General features: G+C 59.8%; 1 protein-coding gene across 2 annotated transcripts in view; it reads left to right on the top strand.

Annotated features, from left to right (window-relative positions):
* Positions 1-12,905, top strand: part of CA9 (carbonic anhydrase 9) — a 46,619-nt gene that overhangs the window by 26,604 nt on the left and 7,110 nt on the right. For both annotated transcript variants that reach the window (XM_026658266.1, XM_026658265.1), the window contains exons 3-8: positions 1,417-1,587; positions 5,284-5,426; positions 6,727-6,819; positions 7,366-7,432; positions 7,972-8,129; positions 8,373-8,514. In XM_026658266.1, coding sequence (XP_026514051.1) covers positions 1,417-1,587; positions 5,284-5,426; positions 6,727-6,819; positions 7,366-7,432; positions 7,972-8,129; positions 8,373-8,514 — 774 coding nt within the window. The remainder of the gene's footprint in view (positions 1-1,416; positions 1,588-5,283; positions 5,427-6,726; positions 6,820-7,365; positions 7,433-7,971; positions 8,130-8,372; positions 8,515-12,905) is intronic.

Below are 12,905 nucleotides of genomic sequence, written 5' to 3'. Positions count from 1 at the left end.
CCTGTAGACGCCCACGGACACGTGTGTTTTTGGGCACAGCTCCTGTAAATGCATACGGAAACGTGTGTCTTTGGGCACAGCTCCTGTAGACGCACACGGACACGCGTGTTTTTGGGCACAGCTCCTGTAGATGCATACGGAAACGTGTGTGTTTGGGCACAGCTCCTGTAGACGCCCACGGACACGTGTCTTTGGGCACAGCTCCTGTAGACGCACACAGACATGTGTGTGTTTGGGCACAGCTCCTGTAGACGCCCACGGACACGTGTGTCTTCGGGCACAGCTCCTGTAGACGCACACGGACACATGTGTCTTTGGGCACAGCTCCTGTAGACGCACACGGACACGTGTGTCTTTGGGCACAGCTCCTGTAGACACACACAGAGACACGGCTCTGTCTGTCTTGCTCTCATGCACGCACAAGGGCTTCATGTGTACATGAACATGTTTGGCCATGGACGCAGGTCTCTGTGTCGCCCGGCTGTGTGGACGTGGCAGAGATGAGGCTTGCTCTCTGTGGTGCCGCCTTTGAGTTTCTGGTGCTGCTCACTGTGCAGTGAAGTCCTGTTGCCCACAGAGCCACCAGCATGTTTCCATTCATGGCCATAGCTCTGCTGCATGTCTCTCCCCCACATGTGACTTGCATTAGCAGTTTTACCTCATGTCTCTGACCTGGCCAACCAGGCAGCCTCTGACAGGGCCATGAAGGGCAGGGCAGCAAAGCGCACGCTTAGCGGCAGAGAGGGAGCAGCACAGCTGCGCCAGGAGTGTGTGTCTCTCCCTGCCAGGATCAGGCTGTAAATCGTCTTCTCACAGCTTGTCCAGCTGCTCCTTAAAATAGATGCTCCTGGCAGTGGACAGTGTGCAGAGCCCTGTCCTGTGACAGCTGCTCAGAGATTCCAGCAGCTTCTGAGCCGAGCACTGTCTGCTGGCGGAGCAGGCCCTGGTCATCAGCTTCTATCACAGTGCTGCGCCGGCAAAGGCTTCTGAGCAAATCTGGAGGGAGCTAGCGCAGGGCAGCAGCACCCCAATGCACTATGCTCAGGGCAGGTACCACAAGACGGGGCAAGAGGATGCTTGCACTGTCCGTTCCCCCTCCCCCACCACCACTCCAGGGTAAAATTCAGGGGTAAGTGGCCGTTAGTGAGACGGACTGAGTGTGAATAAACACACTGCGCTGTACCCAGGCCCACTGAGTGGCCAACACAATCCCTGTGGCACATGCTTGTCAGGATGGAACAGTGTTTGCAACTGAGCTCCCCACAGGCCCCTGGTTCGCTCAGACTTCTGACATCACCATCCCGTGAGTGCTGCAGCCTCTGCTGGTGGGCTCGGAGTCCTCCTGCACACTCCCCTTCCCCGGCTGGCTCCCTCACCCCGCAGGCTCCCCCACTTGTCTCTCTCTTCCCCGCACAGATAAGGACGAGTGGCCGCTGGAGTTCCCAGACTGCGGTGGGCAGATGCAGTCTCCCATCAATATTGACACCAATTCCACAATCTTCAGCCGTGAGCTGCAGCCTGTTGTGCTGGCGGGTTACAACCTGGACCCCAGTGAGCAGCTCAGCCTAATGAACAACGGACACACAGGTCAGTGCAGGGGCTGAGCTGTGTGCGCTGGGCTCACAGGGCGTGGCGCTCGCTTCACAGGATGCTCAGACGAGACGGGATATTTTGAGACATTTCTCATAGATTAGTCCCGGCCTCTTCCAGCAGGGGGCGCTCTAGGGAGTGAGGCAGGGCATTGGCTGGGGGGTGGGAGCTCACGGCTACTCCAGTCCCGGCCTCTTCCAGCAGGGGGCATTGTGGGGAATGGGGCAGGAGCACTCGCTGGGGGGGCTCCCAGTTACTCCAGTCCCAGCCTCTCCCAGCAGGGGGCGCTCTAAGGAGTGGGGCAGGAGTGCCGGCTGGGGAGGGGCTCCCCGATACTCCAGCCCCAGCCTCTCTCAACAGGGGGCGCTCTAGGGAGTGAGGCAGGGTATTGGGTGGGGGGTGGGGGCTCACGGCTACTCCAGCCCCAGCCTCTGCCAGCAGGGGGTGCTCTAAGGAGTGGGGAGGGGTGCTGGCTATGGGGGGAGTTCCCGGCTACCCCAGCCTCTCCCAGCAGGGGGAACTGTAGGGAGTGGGGCAGGAGCGCTGGCTGCCGGGGGAGCTTAGGGTTGCCAGGTGCCCGGTTGTCGACTGGAACGCCCGGTCGAAAAGGGACCTTGGCGGCTCCGGTCAGCACCACTGACTGGGCCATTAAAAGTCCAGTCGACGGTGCTGCTGGGCTAAGGCAGGCTAGTCCCTTCCTGTCCTGGCACCACGCTGGGCCCTGGAAGCGGCCAGCAGGTCCGGATTCTAGGCGGGGGGGGCCATGGGGCTCTGTGCACTGCCCCTGCCCCAAGCACCGGCTCCGCACCCCCATTGGCTGGGAACCACGGCCAATGGGAGATGGGGGCGCGGTGCCTGCGGGTGAGAGCAGCGCGTGGAGCCTCCTGCCCCCCCACCCCTCCGCCTAGGAGCTGGACCTGCCGGCCACTTCTGGGGCGCACCACGGTGCCAGGACAGGCAGGGAGCCTGCTGACCCCCAGGAGCCACCGGAGGTAAGCCCTGAGTCCCAGCCCTGAGCCGTCCCAAACCCAGAGCCCCCTCCTGTACCCCAAACCTCTCATCCCCGGCCCCACCCCAGAGCCCCTCACCCCCTCCTGCACCCTAACTCCCTGCCCCAGCCCTAAGCCCCCTCCTGCACCCTGAACCCCTAATTCCTGGCCTCACCCTGGAGCCTGCACCCCCAGTTAGAGCCCTCACCCGCTCCTGCACCCCAACCCCCTGCCCCAGCCCAGTGAAAGTGAGTGAGGGTGCGGAAGAGCGAGCCACCGAGGGAGGGGGAATGTAGTGAGTGGGGGGGGGCAGGGCCTCAGGGAAGGGGCGGGATGGGGCAGGGCCTCAGGGCAGGGGTGGGGCTAGGGTGTTCAGTTTTGTGCGATTAGAACAGGGGTGGCCAACCTTAGCCTGAGAAGGAGCCAGAATTTATCAATGTACATTGCCAAAGAGCCACAGTAATATGTGCAGCCCCCCATCAGCTCCCCCCACCCCGCTCCCAGATCCTCCCACCCACCAGCATCCCGTGGATCAGCACCTCCCCCTCCCTCCCCGCGCCTCCCGATCAGCTGTTTCGTAGCATGCAGGAGGCTGGGGCGGGGGGGGGGAGAGGGAGGAGCGAGGGCACGGCAGGCTCAGCAGAGGGGCTGGAAGGGGTGGAGTGGTGGCAAGGCCTGTGGCAGAGCCTGGGGTTGAGCAGTGAGCACCCCCCAGCACATTGGAAAGTTGGCACTTGTAGCTCCAGCCCCAGAGTCGGTGCCTCTACAAGGAGCTGCATATTAACTTCTGAAGAGCCGCATGTGGCTCCGGAGCCACAGGTTGGCCACCCCTGGATTAGAAAGTTCCAACCCTAGGGGAGCTTCCAGCTACTCCAGTCCCAGCCCCTCCCGGCAGAGAGCACTGTGAGGAGGGGGCAGGAGCGCTGGCTGTGGGGGGAGCTCCCGGCAGTCCCAGCCTCTCCCAGCAGAGGAGACGCTGTGGGGAGCAGGGGGGCAGGAGCGCTGGCTGTAGGGGAAACTCCTGGTTTTACAGTTCCAGTCTCCCCCAGCAGGCCCCACTGGGGTGCCAGGTCTGGGTAAGCTCTGGGCTCACTGTTCTGCCCCTCCCCGGGAAGGTTCCCTGACTGTCCTAGAGTTTCATAGGTTCCTGGATTCCAAGGCCAGAAGGGACAATCAGATCCCTAGTCTGACCTGCTCTGTGGCACATGCCCTTGAATCCCACCACGGTCCCCTGCACTGAGCCCCAGAACTTGTGTTTGGCTAAAGCAGCTTCCAGAAAGGCAGCCAGGCTTGAAGACGTCAAAGAGACGAGGAGTCCAGCACTGTCTCTGGCAGTGTGTGCCAGGTGTTAATCACGTTAAAAAAATTCTTCCAAATTGGTGCCTAATTTCTAATTTGAATTCATGTGTTTTCAGCTTTCAGCCATCGGTTCTTGTTCTGCCTTTCTCTGCTAGAGTAAAGAGCCCTTAGAACCTGTTATTTTCTTCCCAGGAAGGTACTTAGGGCTAAGGTACTTAGGTAAATAAGGGTTTGTGTACATGGAGACATGCAGGAAAATTAATCTGAATTAGCCAAAGGTATGAATTTAAAGTGGATTAGTTAAACTGCCTTGAACTCCTGTGTAGAAGCCCTTATTCAGAATTAGAGTGGCCTTTTTTCAGTTTTGTTTAGTTCACTTTAATTCTGATTCAGAGTGTCCACACAGGGGTTTAACTAATCCACTTTAAACGTTAGTTTCCCCTTATCTGTGCGGGGAAGAGAGTGTTCCTGTGCTGTAGACAAACCCTACACCATAATCAAGTCACCTCTCAATCTCCTTTTTGATTAAACAGATGGAGGTCTCTCACTAGGAGACATTTTCTGTAGCACTCAACTCACAGATCTTTTCTTCACCCTCCCTAATTTTCAAATGTGGACCCCAGAACTGGACCCAAGTTCCAGTATCAGTCTCACCAGTGCCGTAGACAGGGATAAAGGCACCTCCCGGCTCCGTTGCTAATCCCCTATTTATACCTCCAGGGAGCTCATTAGCCCCTTGTGCCAGTGTTGCACTGGGAGCTCCTGTTGAGTTGCTGGTGACTGTAACCCCTCAATTCTTTTCAGAGTCGCTGCTTCCCGGGACGCAGAGCCGGGATTCCTTGTTCTTAGATGTACCACTTGGCATTTGGCTGCACTAAAGCACATTTTGTTTGAATGGGCCCAGCTTACCAAGTGATCCAGATTGGTCTGTGTGGCTGCCCCGTTCTCATCCTTATCGCTCTGCCGATCTTTGTGCCATCAGCAGTGACTTACTGCCAGAGCGTTAGTGAAACGGTTGAATAGTGTCAGGCCTTGAACTGATCCCTGCAGAACCTCACTATAGACTCCCCTGATCAGTGAGGCTTCCCATTGGCAGCTGTTTTTTGAGAGCTGTTGGTTAGCCGGGGTATAATCCATTTAACGTGCTCTATTGCTACTGTACAGTGCTACGTTTTTAACTTAGTGTTGTACTGTACAGTGTCTCCGTACGTTACATCTCTACCGTTCCCTCTATCAACCAAACTCCTAATTGCATCAAAGAATGAAATCAGTTGGTTTGATAAGACCTGTTTTCCATTAAACCACATGGACTATTTTCCATGACACACATCTCCGCCTGGTGCCAGCGCCATGGATCAGAGCCCACCTCTGACTTCTCTACCCCTTCACTCCCTCACTCCTGCAGTTGTCCTTCGGCTGCCTGGCTCTCTGACTATTGCCAGCGGCTACCCGCAGGAGTACAGAGCTATGCAGCTGCACCTGCACTGGGGCTCCCCGGAAGGGCCTGGCTCAGAACACACCGTGGACGGACGCCGCTATGATGGGGAGGTAAAGATCCGTCGTGGGCCTTCCCCTCTTGCCTGCTGCTCCCCGGGTGTGCCTCAGTGATTGGCGGTGATCACTTCAGTCCCACCCGCTCCAGCTGTCTGCACAGGGTGAAGGGCTAGTGCCCTGAGGTGGATGTGGCACCCCCAGGTCACTGGCTGCCCTTTGTCCACACTGCAGCTCCATTGGCGGGGAGGTTGCCACCCCTTTGCCCTCAGCGGAGTGCTCTGGGCTCAGACCCTCAGTTCAAGTGCCCAGTGCCCAGGAACCCAGAGGGAGGAATCATGCGCCTAGGGCTGAGCAACTGAAATAAAAGCAGAGTTTATGACACAGCCTGAAACATGGAAGCAGATGGGAAGTGAGGCAAAAACCCCCCATGGAAGGGACATTGTGCCAGCAGGGTGGGGGTGGGGAGGGAATGGCCTGGAGCCAGGCACCCAGTGCACAGCGCGGGGACGGACCCACGCGGGGAGCACACACTCTGCGTACAGGATAAACAATCCATACTGCTCTGTAGCCAGACTGCCCTGGCGCTAACCAGGTGCTAGGGGCACAGGGAGCCCACCCCCACCTAAGTCCAGGGCCCATCACAGCCCCCTTTAAAATTGCCCTCGGATGTGCCCAGGGGGGCACAAGCTACCCCAGGGGACCTAGAACCTAAGGAGGGGGCAACGCAGAGCTCCCCAGTGCAGGCTGCCCTGTGCTGGAGGATGATTCATCTTTTCCCCAGCAGTCTGGTCCGCTCCCTGGCATGTGAGGGCCTGGGAGGGGGGACAGCTCGCTGTACCCTCGTCCTTGGCACCAGCCCAGAGCTGTGTGGTCAGAGAGCTCCTGGGACTGTTGTCTCATACACAGAGGTGTTTGCTGCCTGGGTCTGGTTCCTAACTGGTTCTACCCACCCTCCCCCTGTTGCTGTTCACACGGAGCCGTCAGGGCCCAGTGCATCAGGGAGGACAGGAGTTGGAACTGGTTGCCAGCATGCTGCTGCCCCAGCTAGAGGGGCACCAGGGAGATGACCTTCAGCCCTGCCCCATGTGCAGAAAACAGGGGGAGGCTCTTGGGGCAGCAGGGGCTGGCAGCAGCAGCACTCTCAGGTCACTGTAAAATGGTTTGGGGAGCTTGTCTGGTGCCGAGTGGGGGGCTCTGGCCATGTGACCAAGCCCCAGGCGCTGCTAATGGAGAGGCCCTAGTGCTGGGGCTGGCCAGACTTGGTGGGGTCACACTGGGACTGGTGCGGGCTGGGTGGTCCAGCACTCACCCATGGCACAATGGAGCCTCAGGGGGTTCTGTGCTTTGATTCCAGATCCATATGGTTTATTACAACCCCAGCTCAGACAGCATCAAAGAGGCAATGAGGCAACCCGGTGGCCTGGCAGTGCTGGCAGCTTTCCTGCAGGTGATGGCAATGGGGGCAGTCCCTGGGAAGGTGGGTGGGGGCAGTGCCAGGCAGGGATGCTCTGATCACTGGGCTGGGCATGGCAGGGTAGGCGAGGACTGAGAGGGCATAGGCAGTTCTGGGGTGGAGGAGAATAGGGGCAGTGGAGGGCAGGGGCTGTCTGGGAGGGAGGAATGCCCTGACAACTGGGCCATGCCAGCGCGGAGACGGGACATGCCCCGATTGCTGGGCCATGCTTGTGGTGGGAGGCAGAAAGTGCTCTGTGCACTGGTCCAGGTGAGGTTAGGGGATGCCCTAATCACTGGTCAGTTGTAGGGTTCATGCTTTGATCCTGGTCCGGGGTGCAAAGGCCGTGCTGGGGGATGCCCTGACCTCAGCCAGGTCAGTCAGGGAGGTCACGGGTCGCTCCTCTGCCTGTGAGAGTGAAATTAGTCCCATGTTCAGAGCCACCCTCCCGGCTGTGACCCAGCTGCCGGGCCTGAATAGGCAGGAGACCGTGCCCTTCCTGGCGCCTGTGCTCTCACACCTGCTGAGTCTGTGTTACAGGTTGGGCCGGAGGACAACGTGCACTATCAGCATCTGCTTGAGCAGCTGCATGAGGTCCAAGAGGAAGGTAAAGCCCTTGCATGCCTAATGCCCACCATGGGGACAGCCCGGGGCAGCAGTGAGCTGCCTGCTGCATGGAGAGGCCTGTGCATGCCAGACAGACAGACAGAGGCAGGCAGCTCCTGTGAGACAGACAGGCAATGAGTGGCCAGCTCAGCAAAGGCCTTTCGGGGATTCCTGCTCAGCATTTGCATGCCTGTCTCATCCCTCGGGATTCCCCGGGCTCCCACTCTGCACCTGTCCCAGTGACATGGCTTCCCTAGCGCCATAGGCTCGTCCATCCAGGGCTTGTACAGACTGGCTGTGCCTGGCCAGGGCATTTTGGGGTCAGTTCCCATTCGGCTGTGCAGTGACAGCTCACCGTCTCTGGGGGTTGGCTCCTGGGGATGTGCTGTCCAGATTCAGATCCCCAGGGGCCTGTGCAGCTCTCGATTGTTGCTGTGCTCTAGTCCATGGAGCTCTGCTGCTCTAGATTGTGCTGTCTCTCTGTTCTAGAGCATGGAGACACGCTGCTCTAGAGCACAGGCAGTATTTTTTTCCTTCCAGGCAAGGAAACGACTGTGGCTGGATTCAATATTGAAGGGTTGCTGCCCGCCAACCTAGGCCGCTATTACCGCTACAGCGGCTCTCTGACCACCCCTTCCTGCTACCAGACGGTGAACTGGACTGTCTTCAACCAGACGGTGCTGCTGTCCAAGGAGCAGGTCCGTCCGGGGGGTGAGGGCCTCCTTTTCTCCTCTTGGGGGTGGGTGGGGCTGTCTGCAGGTGGCTCTGCCATGCCTGTCACGCTAGGAGTTGCGTGCCAGCACCAGCAATGGGCGGGGGCGGCCCGTAGGCCACCGGAGACATCCTGAAGCCAGCCCCCCTCGCACCAGGGCACCGATGATGGCTGAGTTCAAGAGGCTCCCGGGGCGGCTTAGTGACTCCCTTCAACCCTCCCTCTCCAGATCTCGCTGCTGGAGACCACGCTGCAGGGAGACGATGACAAGGATCTGCAGAACAACTTCCGGCTAACCCAGAGCCTGCACGGACGGAAAGTCCTAGCGAGTTTCCAGGCATCCCTCAGCCCGAGGCGGGTCCCGCTCCCTGGTAAGGAGCTGTGGGATGGGGCTGGGCGGTTCTCTGCTGCATGCCACCCTGACACAGACAAGCCTGGCAGAGCAGAGCAGCACCCGGACGCTGGTGTCCCAGGAAGGAATAGCTCATGTAAGCCAGTGCCAGCGAGCGGTGGGGCCAAACAATGCAATGGGCCTCACTGCTGACCTGACCTGAGGGGGCTCTGAGGGGAGGCAGCTTGGTCTCCAGGACCTGCTCTGTCCTGGCCTCACAGCTGACATGCCAGCAGGGCACAAAAGGAATGTGTCTGAACAAGCAGTCACAGCAAGTTGTTTGCAGTTTTTGCCAGCTCCCTTCGGGACCAGGTGTTTGGGTGCCTCTCTGCATGTCCCCAGCCCTGCTAGCCAAAGCCAGGCTGGAGCTGCAGGAGAGCAGGACTCTTTGAAACCCCAGAACACACCCTCCAGGGGTATTTTGTGGCTCCCACTTCTGGGCCTGGCTATGCCCAGCAGTGAATGGGGGCATACCCTCTTCCCCACCTGGGAAAGGACTTGGTCAGTTCAGCCTCTTTGAACCCTTCCCTGGAACACCCCTGCCCCAGCTCAGGTGCTTGTTGATCTTCCTGACCCATCAGTGGTCTAGGAAAGCCGCAGTCTCACTGCCCCACTCCTGGATCATTCAACAACTGAGGCTGGGCCAAGCAGGTGGGCCAAGCCCCGGCGTGTCTCTGTGTCTCACCCCCAGACAAAGCCACCCTGTGCATGATACAGCAGGTGTGTACCAGGCGATAACAGAACCATTAATGGCCTATGATACCGCATTGGGTAAATATTTGCCTGGCGGAGACCCATAGTGTGTCACAAAGTCCTAGTTTTGGGCCCAGTTTCAGTTACTGCCTGTAGAGCAGACGATTGACCCACCACCAACCACATGTGCTGGTGGATGTGCCGGAGCCCTGGCCCAGGGAGGGTGGCGGAGGACTTGGAAATCGCAGTCACTGAGATCGCCCTTACAGCACACGTCGTGCAGGTGAGGGTGGGTTTCAAGGAGAGACAGTGCAAGCGCCCTAGAAAGAGGGGTCACACGCTGTGGGCTCAGCAAGGCCCGGGGATGTCAATCCTGCTGCTGCCCAGCGTGAAGGAGGAACCAGACTCACTGGAGAAGAACGTCCCTGACTCTGCCCCACAGGCACCTTGATGGGGCCTGTTGGGAGCAATAAGGGCCCATCTGTATCTGCACAGACGTAACACGGCTCCCTGAAGCAGTGAGGAGGGGAAGGTCTGGGTGCCCGATCTCCACAGGGGATATGATCCCCTCTGTCACGTGGGGCAGCACGAAACCACCAGTGGGCTCTGGCCAGTCCTGCTGCCCCAAACCAGGCCGAGCTGAGCCCTTCTGTAACCCCTTAGCTGGGGCTGCTCTCCCAGTGCCTCCCACTCAGCAGCCCGGGTGCCCCAGGGAGACAGTGTGATTGTGCCAGGACAGCAGGAGGGGGTGGGATGACACGCTAACGGGCTGCTCTTCCTCTGACGTCCCAAACATTACCGGTTAAGACAGGCTCTGGAGGGAATGGAGGCTGGGACTCTCAGCCTCACAGGGAGAGGGGCAGAGGAGGGGTTGGCACTGTGATGGGCCACAGTGCCTCCTTGACTGCAGTGACCATGGTCTGGACAGAGCCGCTGGCTTTGGGCAGACGTGGGAACGGGAATGGGCTGCAGGCGCTGTGGAGCCAGACTCCCTGTGCCTCCGAGAACATGGCCAGGCCGGGGCTGAGCTGCCTCCGGCCGCATGTGAGACCAGGCAACTCTGTGGTGGCACTGAGCGTGTCGGCCGTACCAGGAGGCCCCGGCGCTGCACATTGTAAGGGTGGCGCTGGCAAGAGCTGCCCCAGCCATGGCTCCTGGGGTCTGCCCACCCCTTTCCCAGCCAGGCTTTGAGCACCCAGGGCACAGTGCGAGTGATTCATCTTCTACACCCTGGTCAGAGCTTGGCTGCTGCCTTGGGGAATGGCAGAGGATGGTGAGTAGCATCCCTGCAGCTCTGTCCCCGCTAGGTGCTTGCTGGGGCCGGGGGGGGGGGCTGTCTCTCACGGCCGCGCCAGCTCCCTCTGCAAGTGCCCTGGTTGAGGAGGGGACAAAGGGCCCCTTGTGATGGTGTCTTGGGGGTGGTGATGGTTAGCACAGGGCCGTGTGGGTTCCGTTGGGCCCCTGCCGCCCGCCTCGCTGGGCTTGCTCTGCTCACTTTGCTGTAGGCGCTGAAGCCATTGGTAACATGGCTGAGGGCTCATTTCCTGTGTGCCTCTTTAATTTCTGCTGGCTGGTGTCACGGAGTCCCCGGGCGATGCTCTGGAACTGCTCCCCACAAAGCCAGTCAGGACTTTGGGGGGCCTCCTCTCCCATGGAGCAGACTGTCTTCAGGGCAAGAAGCTCACATGGTTTCACCTCCTGGGTCTGACCTTGGAGCATTCAGCATATGCCCCTCCGTGCGCTTCCCACAGCGAGTCCGCCCAGGTGGGGTCCTGGGGAAGCCAAAGGGTCCTGCACCCCCCACTTCACAGTCAGACGTGACTCTCAGCCAGCCAGTAAAACAGAGGTTTATTAGATGACAGGAATACGGTCTAAAACAGAGCTTGTCGGTCCAGCGAATGGGACCCCTCCGCCAGGTCCATTCTGGGGCCCAGCGAGCCAGACACCCCCGGCTGCTCTAACTCCTAGTCCCCAGCTAGCTCCAAACTGAAACCTCCTCCAGCCCCTCCTCCTCTGGCCTTTGTCTCTGTCCCGGGCCAGGAGGTCACCTGAGCTCTTTGTTCACCTTTAGCTATTTCCTTGCAGGGGGGAAGGGGCCCTGGCCATTTGTTGCCAGGGAGACAGAGTGTCAGTGATTTATGTACACTGGCCTTTATTCCCACCCCCTAGAGACTTAAGAAATGCATAGGGGAAACTGAGGCACCCACACAGTATTCAGAGGAAACATTAAGGACAGTCCCACTTCGTCACAGCTGGGCATCCGGGCTTCCGGCCCTCCTGAGATGGTGCTGATGAGCTGGCACCCTGGTGTAGCAGGCACCCACGGGCCAGGGCTCTGCTGGAACAGCTCAGAGCCACTGACCCACTCTTGGGCCTCTAGGGCTCCCAGAAGTTAAAGGCCCTGGAGGTGGGGGAAGGAGGTGGCTGGGCCCAGCCAATGCGTCTCTGTTGTCTTTGGGGCAGGTGACGCAGCTCAGAGGGACAGATTCCCTCTGGCAAGTTCCTGGCCCACTGGCTGCTGGGTGGAGAGGTCCCCAGGCTCAGTGGGAGGAGGCCCTACCAGAGCAGCGCCCTCTGGCTCCGGCCTGGCCCTGGGCATCTCTGTCAGGCTGTAGCAGGGTGTGGAACTTGGCTCGGGGTTGTGAATGCGGGAGGAAGGTGCCACTTGCTGCAGGGTTCAGGGCTTTCTTCGCGGTTCAGCATGACTCTTCCAGCCAGGCTGGGCCCAGGTCCCCGATCTGAGCCAGACCCCTGTCTCTGCCTCCCAGGTGCTGTGGGCAGTGCCTAGGACAGGGGTGGGCAAATTATGGCCCGGGGGTTACATCCAGCCCTTCAGACGTTTTAATCCAGTCCTCGAGCTCCTGCCGGGGAGCGGGGTCCAGGGCTTGCTCCACACAGCTCCCGGAAGCAGCGGCAAGTTCCCCCCTCTGGCTCCTACGCGTAGGGACAGCCAGGGGGCTCCACACGCTGCCCCCGCCCCAAGCGCCACCTCCGCAGCTCCCATTGGCCAGCAAATGGGGCCAATGGAAGCTGCAGGGACGGCGCCTGCAGACAGGGCAGTGCGCAGAGCCATCTGGCTGCGCCTCCGTGTAGGAACCGGAGGGAGAACATGCTGCTGCTTCCAAGAGCTGCTTGAGGTAAGCACCACCCAGAGTCTGCACCCCTGACCCCCTCCCACACCCCAACCCCCTGCCCCAGCCCGGAGCCCCCTCCTGAACCCTGAACTCCTCATTTCTGGTCCCACCTCAGAGCCCGTACCCCCAGCTGGAGCCCTCACTCCCTCCCGCACCCCAACCTCCAATTTTGTGAGCATTCATGGCCCGCCATACAATTTCCATACCCAGATGTGGCCCTCGGCCCAAAAAGATTGCCCACCCCTGGCCTAGGGGCACACAGTCCCAAAGGCGGCCGCGTCCCCGGCAGGGAATCAGGCAAAGCCGAGCCTAACAGAGGCTTGTGCTGAACACATGGGGCACAGCAGTCAGCGCGCTGACTTTACCTGCCTGGCCCCTAATGCAGGGTCCTTCCCCATTAGTCAGGGCTTCGGGCTGGGGCGAGCGTTCTGGTAAGAGCCCAAAGCTGCCTGCAGGGTGGTCCCAGGGCAGGGATGGCATGGGCACAGGATTCGGAGTGTCCTTGCCGCAGGCGGTTGAATTCAGTGAGTCTCTGGGCTGCTTA

Source organism: Terrapene carolina, unplaced genomic scaffold (genome assembly GCF_002925995.2).
Source record: "Terrapene carolina triunguis isolate 2854851 unplaced genomic scaffold, T_m_triunguis-2.0 Scaffold422, whole genome shotgun sequence".
NCBI lineage: Eukaryota > Metazoa > Chordata > Testudines > Emydidae > Terrapene > Terrapene triunguis.
This window is presented reverse-complemented; position numbering and strand designations above follow the sequence as displayed.